This window comes from Mesoplodon bidens (genome assembly GCF_964165515.1).
Source record: "Mesoplodon bidens genome assembly, chromosome: 17".
NCBI lineage: Eukaryota > Metazoa > Chordata > Mammalia > Artiodactyla > Ziphiidae > Mesoplodon > Mesoplodon bidens.
In genome coordinates, this window is record NC_138174.1 from 6610497 (window position 1) to 6632112 (window position 21616).

A 21616-nucleotide genomic window follows, 5' to 3' on the forward strand; every position below is an offset into this window, starting at 1 on the left:
ACGCTCTCTGTTGCTCCCTAAATCCTAAAGATGTCCATTTAAATATAGTATTTTGTGCTTCTCCCCCTTATAAACAGTGCCCTGTGATTATCTTTTTCTTCCTTAATTTTACCTTGAATAACTAAAGCCTTAGAGAAAAAGTGAGCACCTAGGTTGGCATTTCTGACAGTTCAGCATGTGACCTGATGGGAATGTTGATGAAATAGTAAATTGGCTATTCCAGCGATTGTTGTTCTAAAAGAACTTTTGTGTCCTGAAAGTCAATGTGACCACAGTCCTTTGCTGGGAGAACCATGAGTGTTAGCTCTTACCCTTAGGACTTGAGCTTAAGGAAGTGCTTAGCGTAACCCCCAAGTATCAAAATATTCCCAATATCAAGGGATAGAGCACCCCCTCCCCGCCCCAGCTATGCCAAGCAGCTCTTTGAAGTAATAAGAATCCCTGGCCTGGGGTGTCAGTTATGGAAGCCATCGTGGTAGGTAGAAAATAAAACTCTAAATTGTGAAGTCTTCTCAGCTTTTATGGAAGATCCCCAAGACTGGGGCCTGATAAGACCCAAATTCATTGCTGATAATGTAAATTTCATAATAAGGTGATAAGAATAGATACTCGACTAAGGTAGAGACTAATTGCCCCAATTCAGTTCATTTCTCTTATGCTTTGTCATAAATGGTTTCTTTTTTCGATTAAATGATGCTCCTTTTGAATACAGATGGACGTATGGGAGAAGAAAGATGCGTTTCATCTGTTCGTCTCAGAAGGAGGTCTGCACTTGGCTCAAAGTGGTCTGTAGTGAAAGTGCATGCCTTGGACATACTCTGAGATGCAGAACTGGGTGTCCCTTTCCCCCAGGCCAGGGAGGTAGCAGAGGGCAGTGGGAGTGGCACACTGAGGCCACACCCCCCAGCCTGTGTGGACCCAGGCCCTCTAACAGATACCCAAGTCTCTACTTAAATGTCACTGGAAAGTTATTTTAAAATAAATTAAATGCTGTAAGTCCCCTCCAAGTAAGAAGAAGTGGAGGGAATGATAACTTTAAAAAAGCAATTACTGCCTAAGGAGATAGGAGGTATGGTTGCCTCAATTCCAACACCTCTTTGAGATGATGAGTTTGTTAACTTCCTAGACCTCAAGTTTTCCTATAAAATGGTGTGACTGAAGGTCCAGCTTCAGGGCCAAGATGAGAGTGAAGGGGCGCTCGTGCTCCAGAGCCCGGGATTTAATTCCGTTTCCTCAAACTCTGTGAGGCAATGCTGTAATTGAAATGCCGGGAAATGCTCAGCTCAGCGTATGCTTGTTCCTTGGCTTAGCCACTTTAAGCGTATCTGCTGTGTGACCATCACCGTTCAGAAAACACGTTAGAGTTTCCTCTTTGGGAAAAATCACTTTCAAGTAACAAACTTCTGTGGGACGTTTAAAACAGGAGTGAATTTCTAAGGATATTATTACCTTCTATAACTTCTCAGGGATACTGCCAGTGCAAAGAGACAGGGAGAGAGAGCTGTGGACTTGCTGTCTAATGAGGCCAAGCCCTCCCCTTCCCCGATTTGGTCATCTGTTTCTGGAAGGTGCAGGTGAAGCGGTGACTTGTGCTATGCCTTCCATCTGGGGGAGGACCGGGAGTGTGGTCCGTTTGTGCAAGGACCTTCACTGCCTGAGTGAGTTACACGGAGAGCCTCCTCTTTACTACACATGCACTGTTGGGATTATCTCTTGACTCCAAAGACACATCAGTGTGTACCTTACCCATGCAGAGAGGACGGATGCTCGTGGACTGGCCCTTGAGAGTAAATAAGGTTTCTGGAGGCAGAGGTGGAGGGAACCAGCACGGCTGGCGGGCAGCACAGCCCTGGGACAGGGCAGGCTGGTTTTGCAGGGAGTGAAGAGTCTGATTTGCCTAAAGCTTGGAGTCTGGGACTGTCAGTACCAGAAATGAGGTGGAAGGGTTTGGGGACTTAAATAGCAAAGTAAAGGGGGTGGGGTGGGAAGTGGGGTGAATTGGGAGATTGGGATTGACCTATATACACTAATATGTATAAAATACATAATTAATAAGAACCTGCTGTATAGCGCAGGGAACTCCGCTGTACAGTAGAAACTAACACAGCATTGTAAAACAACTATACCCCAATTTAAAAAAACAAAGCAAAGTAAAGAGAGGCTCAGTATGAGACAGTCAGGGGGCACTGAGGGTTTTGCACAGAATACTGAAGTGTCTGAGGCTGCATTTCAGGAGGATTAATATGGTACGAGGTATGAGCTGGATGGTAGAAAGAGAACTCCAAGCAGAGAAAACACTTAGGAAGCTCTGCTGGTAGTAATAATAATCCAGGCAAGGGGTGAGAGGAGTGGGGAGGAGGGTCTGATGCAAAGCAGAGGGAAGATACAGGACCCCAGCACCCGGGCTGTGAGCCAGTTAGGGGGCTCATTAGGGTGTAACAGGTCCAAGAGGCTCCAGGTGATAAGCGGTAAACCTTCCCCATCCCCACCCCAGCAGCTCCCAAACAGAAGTCACAAAACTAGGGAATGTTAAGTTCACTTAGGATTTGTGTGTTTATAGTTCAGAAATAGTTAAAGAGGTCACAGGTTCTCTTTTTTAACTATTTTCTCTGAAACTGCACACCTTGTGCATCCGTGAACCCTCAAGGTCCAGGACCAACGGACTTGTAGGGATGGACATTTTTCCTCCCAAAATCAACTTTTATTCAAATATCACCTGTGCCTTTGGAATTCAGGAGAGATTGTTGAGAATCCCTTCCCACATTCCAGGAGTATCCTCCCTATCTCCCATCCTCTCAGGAATTTCAGGTGGGATGAGCTTATTTTTTATAGTTACTTGTGGCTCTGAATTTCTGCTTCTCTTAAATTAGCTCAGCTTATGGGTTCCTGCCGTCCCACATGCAGCATCCCTGCCTACCTGCTGTGGCTCCCCTTCGTTGGTTTCCAAGATGCTTTGTGATGCTGGGAGCTCCGTTAGGGAGTTAAACATGGGTTTAGATGTCAGGGGAGGAAAAAGGAAGCGGTAGAAAAGTAGACTTGGGAGACATTTGTATAGAAGTGACATTGTAGAGGGATGAGATTGACAAGAGCACGTGTACAGAAGAGGAAGGCAGACACAGGACAGCCCCTCAGCCCGAGGAGGAGGAGCAGGAAAGAAAGGAAACGCGGGAGATGGTGAGAAAGGTTGTTGAAAACAGGAGAAGTCCCACCTCAAAGAAGCCAAAGGAGGGAAGAGTTTCTGTAGGTTGGAGTGATTTGTAATGCCAGGTACCAGACAGTGGATGAAAATGACACAGAATGAGGAAATATCCCAGAGCTTGGCACCCTCACAGGAGTATCTGTGAACAGGTCAGGACGACCAGATTCTCCTGGTTCCTCGACAGCCAGATGGTTTAGCAAGTTTGGCCTCTGTCAGCCCGCGGTGAACGTTCCCCTGTGAGAAGTGGCAATGGTGACATCTACAGGGCATTGGCTGGAAATGACATCTGTGCCCCCAGAAGAGTGCTTGCCAAATAATACCTTAAATTTCCAGGGCATTTTACAAAAAGCAGGTGCCACTCTCCGCCCCTTGTTCACTAAAGTGCAAACTGCAGACCAGCCTGTTCCACAGACGTAATTGAAATTAGGTTTGATATTAAAATCACACAACTGCTTTCATTTTTCATTTTATTTCTGGCAATCAAAGTACTGAGCGAGAATAAGATTGGTGTCACACACTGCAAGCAGCTTCCCTATGAGATAATTCATAAAAGCAATTATATATTGCACAAACCTGAGAGTCAAACAATCTATATCTGTAATTCAGTCCCTGGAGAGCGTGAAGGCCCATGACATCTGCTTTACCAGGAACAGAGGAGGAAACATTTAAAATTCAAATGTACTGAGACTCTATGACATGGCAGTACTCTTGAAAACAGAGACAACGTGAGAACTGTGCTGACAAAATAAATAGGAAGTGATATCATTTCTCAAACTTTTCTGCAATAGTATTTCCCCATTATTTTTTCAGTTTGAAAGAAATGCAGGGCCAGAATTCTATATCTATTTTACAGGCATAAAGGAGGCCAAAGAAGAGGGGAAAAAAGAAATGAAGAATAAATGCAATGATTAGAAAAGTTACAAAGACATTAATCCAACTAGAATAATAATCACATTAAATGTGAGTGGTCTAAACACACTAATTAAAAGACAGAGATAGAAAGGATTTTTTTAACCCAACTATACATTGTCCACAAGAAACCCGATTTAAATATAAAGACTCTCCTGCATACCTGAAACTAGCACAACATTGTAAATCAACTATACTCCAATTAAAAAAATAAAAGAAAAATGAATACATATAAAGATGCTCACAAAAGTAAAGGGATGGAGAAAGATATACCATGCTAACTCTAATCCAAAATGTTGGAGTAGCAATATTAATTTCAGACAAAGCAGACTTTGGAACAAAACAGATCGTCAGAGATAAAGAGGACACTGCATTATGTATAAAGGGGTCAGTTCTCCAAAAGACATAAAAGCATGAAGGTAGTTATTGATATTTTAGGCTGACTCCGTTTGGATCCAGTGACTTCACATTCACGTAATGCTCAGTTGTTTCAGACCCGAGAACCTTGTTGCTTTAATCGCACAGATCTACTGAAAAATCTCCAGGATTTGGGGGAAAAATAGTTGTAAATGCCTGATGTGTCCTGGGCAGTGCTCTGACCTTTATATTTTTTTATGTACATTATCTCATTTAACGCTCACATTAAATTTTTGAGGCAGGTGCTTTGATGCCCATTTTGTAGATGACTCAGGTTGCTTTGATCAATAATATTTTGCTTATTATTTCATTCATCAACTATTTAACAAGCACCTGCTAATCTCAGAATAATAAAATAAATAATATTTTCTTGAAGGTGTTCCTTCAAGAAAATCCCTGTCAAATATCCCACCTAATAGTTGCAAAGCGCCTCATTTGATCCTCTCAGCATGGCCAAAAGGCACACAAGAGAGCTCTTAGTACCCACATTTTCCAGATAAGAGACAGAGGAAGAGAAGTTGTTCCTGGCCTGAGGTCCGGCGGCCAGTAAGCAGCAGAATCAACACATCACGCAGGCTGCGTACCTCCAAGTCTAGTGTTCATTTCACTCTTCTGACTGCGATATTTTATTGACAAAGGCATGAAACTGATTTTCGGCGGTCAGGATGATGAAGAGGGGAGTTTCACCATCAGCTCTGTAGCTGGATGAAGCCACGTGGAACATTTCTTGCAGCCCTTACCTCTGACCAGGGCTGCATGGAAAGTGACAGTTCCCCAAAAGGCCACCAGGGTATTAACACATGACCTTCTCTCAGGCAGCAGTGAGGGTGTTTCTGCTTTGATCCTTATCCCTGTGTCAGTCTAGCAGCACCAGCAGATCAAAATCTCTGTGCAAAATAGCATCTTGACCTTATGCTGAGATGTCACACTTTGGTGACAACCAATGGGGCACAGTGTTCAGTGGCTGCAGTAGAAAGCCACGCTGTCCATTCAATAATTTGATGCCACGTGTGAAGGAGGACTAGTATCTTATTGGGTTTTTATTGCCCTAAATGATCAAACCCCGGGTAACCAGTGTAGCTCTGTGAGGTTGGCCAGGAGCTCAGACCTCTGCCCCACTCCTGGGGACAAATGCCCATCCATGGAAGATGGCCCCCTGTGCCCAGGACAAGCCATGAAACACATTCAGGTGGCTGCTGAGCAAGAAACACCTGATGCTGTGCTTCTCACCAAAAGTAACGGCCTGAGCAATTTTTCAGACCTGAGATATTCAGAATGTTTTCTTCTCCGTGGATAGGTTTTTCTCTTTTTCAGACCTTAATGTTTGCTCTTGGCAATGAGCACCTCCTCAGAATGACCATTTCTGATGTGAAGACCCAACACACAGACTGAGCAGGTGATCCCCGAGATGCCAGCTGATTCCTAGTTCCGGGTGAAATGAAGGAAGTACACTCCATGTTGTCTCTCCCACCAAATGCAGCTGTACAGCTGGCCCAGAATGCATGGAGTAGCTACTTGAGAATGCTAAAAAGTAATATGTCGCAGGCAGACTGGGAAGAAGACCAGAATTTGAAGCATCGCAGAACTGATGGTGAATTTACAAGGGTTTCTCTCCAGTATTCCTCAGCCTGAATTCAATGCAGCTTGAAACCTGGAAATGGACACTTGGATGTGGGCAGAGGGGTCTCCAGGAGAAGCCCTCTGTTTCTGGCTACAGGAGTGGGAAAGGGAACTCCTAGCACTCAGAGAGAGCTAAGTAAATCTTTTTTCTTTTCTCCATTTTCTCATACCCCAACCCACAAGCACCCTTGTGGTCATGACAGCAGCAGTGGTGGCAGGAACAACCTGCAAACCGCGAGAGAGGGGAACGTTCCTCTCTGCTGGAAGGAGCTGTGTCCTAAGAGGGTGAGGCAAACCCCACTGCTTTTATTCTCTGGGTTTTTTTTTGCAATGCAGCCACAGATGTGAGCACAGTTGTGAGAAGTGCACAGCAGAGTGGGGCAACTAATGTCCCAACTTTCTGGCTGGAGGACTAGAAAGAGGAACCCCAGGGAACTGGAACAGATGGTAGAGACTGGGGAGAGGGGGGAACTTGGGAAAGTGACCCCTTAAAATTGTTTGTGTGCCCCTGGGCTCACCCCTGAGCTCCATGTGTGTGACTCTCACCCACAGCATATGTGGACGCTAAGAACTGAAGAACAGGAGAGGCCACCACCCAAGGCCGGACTGGCCATTGTTAGGTGCATGTGTGGGGCAGATCCTAACAGCACTTGAAAGGCTTTGAAAACTGACTGGATGCCAGAAGCACAACCCATAGAAGGCTGCATGGAACCATAGCCTGAACTCTAGCATCCTAACAGCACTTGAAAGGCTTTGAAAACTGAATTGATGCCAGAAGCACAACCCATAGAAGGCTGCATGGAACCATAGCCTGAACTCTACCATCCTAACAGCACTTGAAAGGCTTTGAAAACTGAATTGATGCCAGAAGCACAACCCATAGAAGGCTGCATGGAACCATAGCCTGAACTCTACCTGGTCGGTTACCTGCTATCAATTCTACATAAGATTTAAACAAGACCCAGTGTCACATAATATCATATTCAAAATGCCCAGGACACAATCTAAAATTACTTAGCATACAAAGAACAGGGAAATCTCAACTTGCCAACAGACAGTAAATTCAGAATGACACAGTTGTTGGATTAATTTGGTGAAGACATTAAATCCAGCTATTTTTTAAACGCTCCAAGAAGTAAGGCCAAGTACTCTTAAAATGAATGGAAAGAGGGACTTCCCTGCTGGAGCAGTGGTTAAGAATCCGCCTGCCAGTGCAGGGGATGCGGGGTTGATCCCTGGTCCGGGAAGATCCCACATGCCGCAGAGCAACCAGGCCCACACGCCACAACTACTGAAGCCCACGCTCCGCAACTACTGAAGCCTGCATGCCTAGAGCCCGTGCTCCACAACAAGAGAAGCCACCACAACGAGAAGCTCACGCACAGCAACAAAGAGTAGCCCCTGCTCGCTGCAACTAGAGGAAGCCCATGCACAGCAACGAAGACCGAGTGCAGCCAAAAATAAATAAATAAATAAATGAATTTTTTAAAAATCCTATAAAAAGAAATGAATGGAAAGATAGAAAGTCTTATCAAAGAAATAGAAGAGGGCTTCCCTGGTGGTGCAGTGGTTGAGAGTCTGCCTGCCGATGCAGGGGACACGGGTTCGTGCCCCGGTCCGGGAAGATCCCACATGCCACGCAGCAGCTGGGCCCGTGAGCTATGGCTGCTGAGCCTGTGCATCCGGAGCCTGTGCTCCGGATCGGGAGAGGCCACAACAGTGAGAGGCCTGCGTACCGCCAAAAAAAAAAAAAAAAAAAAAAAAAAGAAAGAGGAGATACAAAAACTCAAATGGATGTTTTAAAAGTAAAAAATATAATAGCCAAAAAAAAGAAATTCGCTGAATGGAGATGACAAAGAGTCAGTGAAGTTGAAGATGGGTCTATAGAAACTGTCAAATCTGAACAATAGAAAGAAAATAGATTTTTTTACAAAAAGAAGAAGAGAGTCTTGGGAACCTGAGAGAAAATAAAATGGTCTAATATTTCTGTCATAGGAGTCCCGGGGGAAAAAAAAGGAGAAAGAGTGTTTACAGAAAAACACATTTGAAGAAATAATGACTAGAAACTTGCCAAATTTGGTGAACAACATAAACCTACAGATTCAAGAATCTCAGTAGCCCTCAAACAGGATAAGCCCAAAGAAATCCACATCCAGATATACTATAATCAAACTGCTGAAGACTAAAACAAAATAAAAATTGTGAAAGCAGTCAGAGAGAAATTACACATTACCTGTAAGAAACAATTCAAATGACTACAGATTTCTTACCGTAAACCATGGAGGGCAGAGGACAGTAGAACATTTTCAAAGTGCTGGGAGAAAGAACCACCAACTTAGAATTCTATATCCAGTGAAAACATCCTTTGGAATTGAAGGTGAAGTAAAGACATTCTCAGATGAAAGGAAACTAAAAGCATCCTTTGTCTGCAGACCTGTTCTAAAAGAACTGTTAAAGGAAGTTCTCCAGACAGATGGGAAATGATACCACAAGGAAACTTGGAACAGGAATGAAGAGCAACAGAAATACTAAATATCTGGGTGCATAATAGACTGTTGTTTTCCGACTGAGCTCTTTAAAATATACTTAAGAGCTGGAAGCCAAAATTATAACATTTTCTGATGGAGTTTTCAGTGCACGTAGATGTGATTCTTAAGATTACTACACAGAGGAGAGATTGCAGAGAGACCCATTTTGACAGTGAGGTTTCTACTTTCCACATGTGGTGGTAAAATATTGATTTTAATTAGACCGTGAAATGTTAAATTTTTATATTATAGTCCCCAAAGCAGCAACTAAAAAATTATGTAAAGAGATGTGGTCAAAAGTGTAATTAGCAAATTAAAACGTAATACTAAAAAATGTTCAAATAAACTGAAAACAGGAAATGGGAAACAGAAGAACAAAAACAGGGAGCAAACAGAAAACAATAAAATGGTAGATCTAAATTCAAATGTATCAATAATTACATTCAATATAATATAATGATTTAAACCAGCAAACAGTGGCTCATGGGCCAAATCTATTTTTGTAAAGAAGGTTTTGTTGCAACATGGTGGCGTGCACTCCTTTATGTACTGCCTGTGGCTGCTTTCTCGCTGCAACAGCAGGGATGAGTAGTACAGCAGACTATATAGGCCACAAAGTCCACAATATTTATTATCTGGTCCTTTCCAGAAAAAAAGTTTGCCAAGCTTTGGTCAAAACACAACAGTTAGAAGATCAAGATTGTCAGGGTATGTATGGAAACATGAATAATAATAATAAAAAAAGACCCAACTATCTGCTGTTAACAAGAATCTTGCTTAAAATACAGAAAGATGTAGGTTAAGAGTAAAAGGTTATAACATGGAACCGTAAATCAAAAGTAAGCAGGAGTGGCTGTGTTGATAGCAGACAAAGTAGACCTCAGAGCAGAGAAAATTACCAGGGATGAGAGGGATATTACACAATGTAAACGGGTTAGTTTACCAAGAATATATAACAATCCTAAATGTGTTTGCGTCTAACAATGAGATTTAAAATGCACCAGGCAAAAACAGAACTGAAAGGAGAAAAAGAAAAATCTAAATTATGCTTGGAGATTTCAACACCTCCTCTCTCAGTAATAAACAGAAACAGCAGACAGAAGATTAGCAAGGATATAGAAGAAGTGAATAGCACCATTAACCAACGAGAAATGATAGATGTTTATAAAATACTGTACCCAACAATAGCAGAATACACGTTCTTTTCAGGTGGACATGGAACATTCACCAAGATAGACTATATTCTGGATCATAAAATTAACAAATTAAAAATAATTAGAATCATACAAAATATGTTGTCTGACCTTGATGAAATTAGACAAAAATCAGTAGGAGAAAGATAACAGGAAAATCTTGAAACATTTGGAAATTAAGTAACATACTACCAAATAACCCGTGTGTCAAAAAGAAGTTTCAAGGGAAATTAGAAAATGCTTTAAACTGAAGGAAAATAAAGTTACAACATTTAGAAATTGGTGGAACATAGCTAACATAGTGCCTAGGATGATATTTATAGTATTAAAAACTCAGAAAAGACAAAAAGTCTGAATCAATGATTTAAGCTTCTACCTCAAGACACTAGAAAAAGAATGTATGCTTGTAGCATGTATCTATACGGCACAGTATAGCACAAAAATAACCCCAAAGCAAGCAAAAGAAAGGAAATAATAAAGATAGGAGGAAAAATCAATGAAATTGAAAACAGAAAACTAATAGAATCAGTGAAACTGAAAGCTGGTTCTTTGAGACGGTAAAATTGATAAACCTATTGTAAGTCTGACAAACAAAAAGACAAACCTACCAGCATCAGGAATGAAAAAGGGGAAATCTCCACAGACCCCACAGGTACTAAAGAGGAATGAGCTATTGATACCCATAACACCTTGCATGATTCTCAAAGGCATTATGCTGAGTTCAAGAAGCTACCCTCGAGAATGTGCATACTCTTTGATCCTATGTATATGATATTTTCCAAAAGGCAAAACCATAGTGATGGAGAACAGATTAGTAGTTGCCAGGGTTCAGGGATGTGGGGGTGTGCAAAGGTAGAATTTTGGAGTAGTGCAGCTGTTCTGTGTTCTGCTTGTGGTGGTAGTTACATAAATCTATACACGTTTTTAAATTCACAGAACCGTACACAAAAAAGTCTCCCCCACACACACAACACAGCCAATGTTACTATTTTTTAATTTTTTAAGTAAATTTTTTTGAAAAGAAAAAGTCACAATCCATATGGTCATTTTCTCATTATCCTTCGGGTCTTATTCTTTTGAAGCTTGTAGGAAAGGCAAATAGATTTAGTGTTTGGTGAGACAGGTTCTCACTTCTTCATGGGAATAAGTTACATCTATAGCAGGACAGTGTGTAAAGTGTCAGTTTGTGGTGAGTCATCTTCAAAGCATTCATCGATGTGCTCTGGCCCAGCCTCTAACGTGGTTGGCCTCTGACGAGGTACCACTCGAAACAGTACAGCCTCGTAGTTCAACAAGGGCTCAGATTCTCAGCTTCACCCTGAAAAGCCTTGAGAGCCAGAAGATTTGAAAAGGGCAGTTAATCTGGGCAGCTGTTAATCTCTAGCCTCCCATTCTTCCTCAATTAGAGGGAAATTATCCAAGCTGGGAAGGGGGAAGAGTGTTCCAGAAGAATCTCAAGATGCAATCTTAGTCTGGTTTGCACCTGCCTCAGGAGAAGTCCAAGAGGAGAGACTAAAACCCAGGGGAACCCCCATAATTTGGGGGATCCCGGGGTGATGGGGAGCTTTGCTTTGTTCGTCTCACTTGGACTTCTGGTGGTGACAGACCTCCCTGACCTCCCTCGAGCTGCCGTGGATTGAGGGTGACAGCAGGGGCGGGTGGAGAGCGGGGAGCGCAGAATAAGACTCCCGAGGGCTTCCGAGGGTGGAGAGCACCACCAGCACGGGGCGGAACAGTGGGTGGGCGTGGACATGGCAACCAGAGGCCACAGTGAGGACGCTGTGAGCACGGAGCCAGGGATCACAGACCTTAAGGCATGGTTATACACAGCGGTGGGTGTGACGTGGAAGGCGACACACGGAATCCTTCCAGATGAGTCACGGCTCAAAGGCTGCCAGCCCAGGAGCACGATGGAAGGAGAAACAGAGGCCACCTGCCCCTGCCCACGCCAGGACCCACTTGGAATCAAGCCGGAGTGGCATAGGAGAGAAGAAAACCCAGGAGACGGGGGCTTCGAACTGGGAAGTGGCTGATTTCTGTCGATCTAAATTAAGAAATTATGCGATTTAACTTTCACCTAAAAGCAACTAGACTACCTTTCCCCAAACTGAGGAGAATCAGAGGCTTGAGGTAGAGATTACGGGCAGTCAGAGAAGAAGAAAACTATACTTGGGAATACTTGAATTTTTGAAGTTCATATATATAACATACCTTTAAAGAATGGTTATAACTGAAAATAGAGAGGAATGGTGGAAGTCGTGTGTTCTGACCTGGTAATATGTTCTAGCCGCCAGATGACGCCCCCTGGGGCTATAACAACCACCCAGAGACTATACATGAGACAGTCTCTTTTTTCAGATGGAACGCTGGAGCTCAGAGAGGCTAAGTCGCAAAGGCTGCACAGCACAGCCAGGATTTGAAGGCATCTGACTCTCAACCTGTCCTATTTCCCTGGTGTTTCACAAGCCTCTCACAACAGGGAGAAACACAAGGGTAACCAGTCGTTCAGATCCCAGGGTCCCCCTATCCCATAGCTGGGGACATAGAGAGACTTAGGGGACACAGTCGTGCCGGCATCAGAGTGGCCAACATCAGTCCTGACATTGGGCAGCTGTGAATCTCAGCTGACCCTGGAGAACAGTCTCAGACCATGAACTCATCAGTACTCCATGAGTTTGTATTGTTATTTCAAGTAACACATATTAGCGCTTGCTTTAAAGATAACAGGGTTTAAAGTGGGGAGTTCCCAGGAGAAAGGGGGCTTCCCCCACCCCACTCGTTTCTCCGTGGGGTGGATTTGGCGTAGCCAGTGGGCCGTCCCGTGTTGGTAGTCTCAGTCATTAACCTCTGTTTGCAGTAGTTAAGTTGTTCTGCTAGAAGAAGGAATGCACCCGAGATGGATGCACAGAGTACTCTTCTCAGCACAGCAGAAGCAGGTCATCTTAGGCTGCCACAGAGCAAATGCCTGCCTGGGAATAGCCGTGACCGCCTGCTTTTGCATTCCCTTCTAGGAAAATCTACGCTAATTTTAGGAGGATTGGGCATAGCCAAGGAAGAAAGAGGTAGAACAACCCAAATTAGAATCTGTGGCTGGCTAGAATCCTTCCTGCCCCTGGGAGTCTATAGCTGGGGGCGTAAAGGGGCAGATTTCTGGGCTTCTGCCCAGATGCAGGTGGTCCCGGAGTTGAGGAAGAGAGGGGAAGCTCTGGGGCATATAAAGTAGACTAGCCAGAGTGAGGAGAAAGTTTGCATCTGTAGCAAGCAAAGAAGGGCTAAAATTCCTAACACAATGAAGCAAAAGGGTTTGATGCTATATAATCAGAAGCTGTAGTGCTTATGGCATTTAGCGTAGTTACAGCGTAGAAAATAACCTGCTAGCGTAGGGGAATTACGTAGAGGTACTGGAAGTAAGACTGCTTATCCCTCCTTGTTATCAGCTAACATTTATGTATCTTACTGCGTACCAAGCCCTTGGCAGGGGCTCACCACCCCTTGTCCCATTTAATTCTCTCCACAGCCCTGTGTGTGGGCACTGTTGGGACCTAGAGAGAAGGGTCACTTTGCCTGAAGTCACACACGTGATGCAGAGCCAGGCTGGAGTCTGACCCAAGGGCAGGGTCCTTCAGACTTCATCACTACATTCATACTTAGTACAATAAAGTGAGAAAACACAACGTAGAGAAAGCACAGAACTCGGCATCAGAAAACGGATCCAGTCCGATCCTTGTCAGCACTGTGGTCTGGAAAGTCCACAGACCCTCTGTCTGTTTCACTTTCCTCATCTGTAGAAGGAGACCGTTCTGAGGGTGAACCGAGCTAGTGTCCACGAAAGTGGTTTGGAGATGCTACCACTTGGTGATGATGACTGTGTAATCAGAAAATAATCCCCAAGTCCAGTGCCTGCTCTGGACCAGAAACTGTGCTCGGGACTGGGAATACGACAGAGGGCAAAGCAGATGTGGTCTGTGCCCTCGTGGAGTTTGGTGGAGGGATTGAGCAAGTCTTTTTTTTTTTTAGATTATTTATTTATTTATTTATTTTGGCTGTGTTGGGTCTTCGTTTCTGTGCGAGGGCTTTCTCTAGTTGCGGCGAGCGGGGGCCACTCTTCATCGCGGTACGCGGGCCTCTCACTATCGCGGTCTCTCTTGCTGCAGAGCACAGGCTCCAGACGCACAGGCTCAGTAGCTGTGGCTCACGGGCCCAGTTGCTCCATGGCATGTGGGATCTTCCCAGAACAGGGCTCGAACCCATGTCCCCTGCATTGGCAGGCAGATTCTCAACCACTGCGCCACCAGGGAAGCCCTGAGCAAGTCTTTTAAATAGAAAGAACGGTATTGGAGGGTGCAACCTCATCCGGGAGCTCCAGGGTGCAGGCTCTGAGATGGAAGAAAGAGGTGGAGAGGTCAGGGGACACGATGGCAGCAGGTGTGGCGGGGAGAGGGGCCTGTGTGGAAAATCACTGCAGAGGGGAGGGGACGTGCGTGTCCCCTTGAAATACTTGAAATTACTTGAAATAATTGAGGGGGCGCCGATAGAGCCGTAGGCTGGGGAGCTGGTTGACAGGCCCGACCTTGCAGGGCCTCCTAAACAGTGATGGGGAGCCCGCTCCTTACGGAGGAGCAAAAGGAAGACCCTATGTGGAGGGTGATCTGAGCAGACTCACGTTTCCAGAACAGACGGGCAGGGAGACCAAATGGGAAGCTAAGGCTGTGGTCCACACGGGCGTGGGTGGTGGTGGCTTGGACCAGCATGATGGATGTGGAGATGGAGAGATGTCCATGGTGGTGGGAGAGATGTTTAGGAGGTCAGTCAGGTAAGAGTGGTGATGTGTTGGAAGAAGGGGTGAGGAAAAGGTAGCCGCCAGGGCTGAGGTCAAGGTCTCTGGCTGGGGAACCACATGAATGGGGTACCACTCACTGAGATGGAAGATGTGATGGGTGGGCTCCACGGAGGTTCATGGACTGAGTTCTCAGACATGAAGAGTTTGAGGTCCTTTGAGATGTCCACTGAAGATCTCCAGTAGGCTAAATAGAACTGGTGCTCTTGACGCCAGTAGCTGGTACGTGTTGTCTGACTTTTAAGAGGCAGTGGCAGAGCGTCTCCTGGGGGCCTTCACGGTCTGGGTCCAAAGAGATTCTTCTTTGGTGTAAAACATAGTGCCTTTCCTTCCGGAGTTGGCCTCGTCTGTGAGATCAGATGACCACGTGACACAATGAGAACTTATAAGTCAGTGCGTGACTGATGAGCAGAGCTCGGGGTGTGCTGGAAGTGAGTGCAGAGGCTTCCTGGAAAAACTGATACTCACATGGGACACACCTGGCAGGCTGAGGGACAGGTGGGAGGGAAGATAGTGATACACTGACGTGAGCAGGAGAAGAGAGAATAAACACAGTTCTGTGCTGGGACAGGGGCAGCGGGAGCGAGGTGGGAGGCCGACTGAAGATCGCAGCATATACCCAAGCCACTGGGTCACGGCGTCCAGCCGCTTAACACAGAGATGTATTTGAAGATGAGACTTGTATTCTTGGAATTGTGACTTTCTATTTCAGTGGCTTCTGGTCTTGTTACAAGACAGATCAGTCATGGCAAACGGCAAACCCAAGTTCAAATGACATGAAAATTGAGTGTGTGTGCGCGTGCGCGTGTATATATGTGTGTTTCTTTCCCACCCTCATGCAAAGCTTTAGGCAGTATCTAATAGCCAGCTTAGTGAAAATGATATTTTAAAATAGATGTGAGGGCCTCAAGGAAATGATGTCTATTTCCACTCCTAATATCAACTATTGGGGGCAGCTGGGGTGACCTGTAATCAAACCTGGGGGCCCTGCACTGGAGAGCCAAGGCAGAAACGGAGTAAATGACTCTTCTCGAATTTTGGTTCACCTGGAAAAATGTCTTCTGATTTGGATAAAAACACGTGTTGGGGCAGGGAGGATGTCTCTTCGCAGGCTCTGGGCTTTGTGTTCCTGCCACACCAGGCCTGCCATCTCCCCTCACCTCCTTTGGGGGTGGGAACCAGCCCCTGTGATTTCAGAGCCCATCAGAAAGTGTACACACGGGAGCATAGGAGAGGGTGGCCGAGGGTGTGGACTCGCCCTCCTGATGTGCTAGGAAAGGAGACCCAGTGACCATAACATCAGCATCTTCTAGTTCCATCTGCTTATTACTGTCCAGGGAACCCGTCCACAGGCTATTTACAGGGAGGAGGCATTTGTCTAACTTCTGACTGTCCACTTTTTTCAGTAATTGGGAAACTGACTCATGTGAAACATACAAAGTAGTTCATGGACAACCACTTTGGGGCCTATTTAAAATAAGTTGACCTATATTGTCTATAATTAAACCTGGAGTGGGATTGCGTTTTGAAAAATTCTTTTAAGCTGATTTATCCTTTTTCAGTGCACCACAGCAGAATCCCCAAAGAAAGGGAGAAAAAAATATCTGTGTGTATTTATAAAACATCCTCTTTGAATGAATATATTTTGTGAGAGGAAGACAGCAAGGGGAAATATCACGGCCAAAAGGATAATCTTCTCTTCCGTTGGAAGAGACTTTTTTATAATGAAACAAAGTTATGATGGGTTCATTCCATTTACTTATCCAAGTCCAGTGGGGATCCTGTGTTCACTGGACTCTTGATATTATCCGAAATTTCTGATATAGTCAGGATTTATGCTCCCACTCAATAAAAAGACCAGCTTTCTGTAGTCCAGGGTCTGATCTGTTATGTTCTGTCCAGAAGAAAATAGCTTCAGATGCAGAAGCATGTGTGTTCATGCTCTGGATGTTCTTTCAGCACGTAGGGTGGGAATCCAGACAGTCCAGGAGAAGGGCTCGGCCCAAACTACATTTTGAATTCCCACATCCTTTAGCAGTCTGGGCCCCTGGAGAGCAACAGGACTGAAACAAGAGCCTCTGCTACTCGTGATCGCTGAGGCTCATATTCTGTGTGGTTTGTTTCTCTTATCTTTGGTCCTGACAACAGCTTGGATACATGAGACCTGTGCAGCCACAGCTGCCGGCATCACTCCGGGCCACACACTGCAGACAGCCAGTGCCGCCACAAGCACAGCCTGGAAATCATTCAGACATGGCAGCCCCAGCCAGCAGTGTCCCCACCCCACTCCTGTGTCCAGACTGCCTTAATTTAATCCACTTCACGTGAGACAGTTATTCCCAGCTGAAAACACACCACAGCTGCTGCTCATAGTACTGGTGACCTGAAAACATCTAACTACAGTTTTCAAAATACGATTAGGGGAAACCACCATATCAGTTTATAACACTAGTGCTGGGACCAGATTTTAATTCCAATCCCAGTTAGATTCATCCATTCATTTCATTTTTCTTCTGGGTCTCTGGTGTGCCAGTCATACTGTTGGGCCCCCAGGGTCCCTCAGGGAACAAGAGTGACCCTGACGTCCGGGCTCCAGTGGGTGAGCGTGAGATAAAGTATCAGGAGTATCGTAAGGCAGGCTGAACATGTGTCACCATTTGTAAGAAATACAGGGTGATTCTACCAAAATACTCTCCCAGCACATGTTCTTTTATGGTCTGACCAGATCATTTCTGGTTGCATTGTCCCAGTGGCGCCGTGAGTAACTCTTTCAGCCTGTCCCTGTTCTCTGAGGAGCGATGCTTGGAGCAGCCCTGGGTGCTGGGCACCCCACACCCACAGATCACTGAGTTGCCCACCCTTGTTGCCCAAATGCCCAGGCAGAGAGGGGGTAGGGAGTGTAGAGATGGCAGACACAGCCAAGAAGGTCCCAGTTGCTTCCTTCCAGAAGCCTTCTTGACTGGTCTTGCTCTTCCCATCAGAAAAGAGGGCTAGAGAATTCCTTTAACCCCCTGCCTCATCACACCCACACTGGGCAGGGACCCCGGTGTTCCCCAGCACTGAAGTCTTTAGTGCAGGTGTCCTATTGCCTGGCATTACTGGAGCCCTCCCTCCACTGGTGGCCGTTTGTCCTGTCACCCCAGCTTAGGGGCAGATGAACGGCAGGATGGAGCGGCCATGTGTCAAGTCAATCAGTGACAGAATCACCAGCACCTACACCACCATCTCATCCGGACGTGAACTGAAGTGAGACATTTTCTTGTTTGCCAGAAGAGGAGAAAGGTTCTCACCCTCTGGGAGAAAGACATGATTATTGTAGCTTTCTGATCAAACCTTTCCTTGTATCTTCCCATACTGGGAAAGGTAAACCAGTAGGAGTGGGTGAAGGATTGGCTGTGAGGTATGGGGTGCTTAGGAAAGGCGTTTAGGGAGAGCTTGGCTTCCAGGTGCTTAGCTGGGTGGACGGTGATGCCATTTTGCTGAGACTGATGTGGTACCTTCCACAATCTAAGGAACTGAGATCCTATCAGTGGCAGTTAGCATTTAAAAATCCTCTTAGCGATATTTACAGCTGTCATTATAAAAACTAGAAACTCCGTTAGCCTGTTCCACCTAGAAATAGAGCACATAACCCCTATGTTCGTAGCAGCACTATTCATAATAGCCAAGGCTTGGAAACAACCTAAATGTCCATCGACGGATGTATGGAAAAAGAAGATGTGGTACCTATATACAATGGAGTACTACTCAGCCATAAAAAAGAATGAAATAATGCCATTTACAGGAACATGGATGCAACTAGAGATTATCATACTAAGTGAAGTAAGTCAGAAAGAGAAAGACAAATACCACATGGTATCACTTATATGTGGAATCTAAGATATGACACAAATGAACATATTTACAAAACAGAAACAGACTCATGGACATAGAGAACAGACCTGTGGTTGCCAAGGGGGAGGGGGAGGGACGGACTGGGAGGTTGGGATTAGCAGGTGCAAACTATGAGATATAGAACGGATAAACAACAAGGTCCTACTGTATAGCACAGGGAACTATATTCCATATCCTGTGATAAACCACAATGGAAAAGAATCTAAAAAAGAGTGGATATATGTATATGTATAACTGATACACTTTGCTGTACAGCAGAAATTAACACAACATTGTAAATCAACTATACTTCAATTTAAAAAATAAAAAAAAGATGGAAATACAGCGCATATACGGTGGTGGCAGCTTTTCACCCCGTGCACCGTTTGCTGGAGCTCAGAACTTTGTCGTGCTGCCCTGTGAAAGCACAGCTGTGTGGCTCTGAGGCCCCAGCACAGCCCCTGCCCTAGAGCCAAGGTGGGTTGTCCCCAGCTCTACCAGCCTACAGGAAATCACCCCGTAGTTGGGCAGCAACCAGGATGAGGGGGCTACAGCACCTCCCGGGCCTGCTCTCAACCCCAGCGTATGCCCAGGGTTGGCATTCAGTCCGCCGGTGCCAGGCTCCTGGGGAGCTGCAGATCTCAACAGTGGAAGAATCAAGATGCGATGCGGAAGGCTGGCTTTGTCCTCTTCTCTTTATCTTTTACGGTTTCCCTGATTCATTTTGTGGGTACATGAGGTGCCATTTGATAAAATGCAGCGCACTGCGCTTTCTAAACAGAAGAGTCCTTTGCCATCTCCCCAAACGGAAAGAATACTCAGACTAAACTGGGTTCTCTAGGATCCAAAGTCCGGCTTCTGTCTACACACGCAGAGCTTGGATTTAATTCTTTATTTTGGCTTCCTAGCTATCAAGACAGCTAAAAGCCACGTTCATAGCTTACAATAATCAAGTCAATTTTGACTTTCCTACTACACATAATTTTATCTTCAAACTGAGAAATAATTAAGCCACCTTTGCAGGCATTGCAAATTGGGCTAAAAATGAGGGAAATGCCCTATGACACATGGTCTGTGAATGACTTATATCAGATTATCACTTCTGAGTAGAATTTGAGATTGACTCTGTTAGTGTATGAGTTTTGATGGGCATGTTTTCGACTTTTGTCTCCATCTGAACTGAAAAGACAGGTTCATATTTTGTGTCTCACTGTAGATATCTTGCCCAAGGCTGTTGTCTTGCCCCCAGCCATCTGTCCTAGTGGAACTGCCATCACAAAGTGCCATTTGCATTTATTTATCCATCCCTTCTTTTTCTCATAACGGTGATGATGTGTAAATTATGCTATTAACATCTCATAGACACTGTTACATTCTGGATGGCTGTGTGCTCCTGGGCACAGCTGTTTCAATCATTGTTTCCTTTTACTGACAGAAAGGAGAAACCAAAGGTTGTTTTGACAATAATCTTTTTTTTTTTTTAATAAAGAGAAACTGCTGGAAGGAAGGAAGAGTAAGGAAGCATGAGGCCCAAATTATTTGTAGGAGGGGGATGTACAAGAGGGTCAAGAGTGGCTTATGAGTCAAATCAATTGATGCGTTGGACAAACAGTGGGTTTGTAAGATGCATTGACATTGAACCTGGAAAGATGTTTTGAACTGCAAGAGGCGTTGGCTGGGAGCAGAGGCACTGCAAATGATGCCGATGAAAAGGTGGGGTGTCCTTGCTCCAAGGGCACGTAGAGAATCAGGCTGAGTGTTGCCTTATTAAGAAAATCCATAGCGTTTATGCATGGCAGGGCCAAGATTATTAATTAGAATGCCTAAAATCCATATTTATCATCGGTTCACTAGGCTATGCTGTACTGTCCCTTAACAAACCCTTCCGGGGATGCTACTTGTTTTGCTTAAATGGCAATTTTAAGAAGACCAGAACACACCCGTGAGACGCGAGTAGGAGCAGTATACGGGGTAGTTGTCTCCAAGGGGCGGCAAGGGAAAAGGATTAGCCATGTCGCCTTTGATCACAAAGGTGATCAGCACCGCGAAAGCCCCAGCGGCTATTGGTCCCTACAGTCAGGCTGTGTTAGTCGACGGGACCATTTACATTCCAGGACAGCTAGCCGTGGATCCTGCAAGTGGACAGCTTGTGCCAGGAGGGGTGGCAGAAGAGACTAAACAAGCTCTCACAAACATGGGTGAAATTCTGAAAGCAGCAGGCTGTGACTTCACGAATGTGGTAGAAACAACTGTTTTGCTGGCTGACATAAATGACTTCGATACTGTCAATGACATCTACAAGCAATATTTCCAGAGTAGTTTTCCTGCAAGAGCTGCTCAGTTTGCTGCTTTGCCCAAAGGAGGGCAAAGTGTTGAGACTGAAGCAGTAGCTGTCCAAGGAAGGACCTCTTGTGACAGCATTGCTCTGAGTGGGCCCAGTGTTATTTAGTCTGGAATTTTAATAATGTTTTTAAATTAACATCTTAATTTTTACAATCTTTGTTGGGAAGTGTAAGGTTGACTGAAATATCTGAAGTTATTTTGGAAATACCATATAATAAGGGGAATTGAACGTGAATTGAAGATTAATGATGAATCTAGTTACTGATGTTATAAATTACACCTCTATAACACTCATATTACTGGATGTGGGGAAAGAGACACGCATTACATAGTTACTCAGAAAAATAAAAGTAAAGGGAAATAACATGTAGGAAAGATGAGTTACTATTCCTGAGAAATACTGAAGAGCACACCTAATTCAATTAAACCCTATTAATTTAATGGTGTGAAATATTTAGTTCTCGTGTCAGATACATGATTCTGCTTTTACTTGAGTAAAATTAAAGCAGTTAAGTTTGAATGGTAGAGGTAAAGGAGAAGAAACTGACCAAATTTTATAAAGATAATATTTTTCTAATGGAAATAAAATAGCATGCAGATTAAAAAAAAAGACCAGAATATAACTCTTTTTCTCAGAATTCATTAATATATTCATTATGTTGGGAGAACACTGCCTTGTCATGTTTCCAAACTATAA

At 44.7% G+C, this 21616-nt stretch overlaps 1 protein-coding gene across 1 annotated transcript; it reads left to right on the forward strand.

Annotated features, from left to right (window-relative positions):
* Positions 1–20540: 20540 nt before the first annotated feature.
* LOC308605015 (2-iminobutanoate/2-iminopropanoate deaminase-like) lies at positions 20541–21025 on the forward strand (the record flags this gene model as incomplete). The annotated part of the gene is made up of 1 exon (XM_081214684.1): positions 20541–21025. Exon 1 carries the CDS (start codon positions 20588–20590, stop codon positions 21023–21025), a length of 438 nt encoding a protein of 145 aa, XP_081070810.1. The 5' UTR covers positions 20541–20587.
* Positions 21026–21616: the final 591 nt, after the last annotated feature.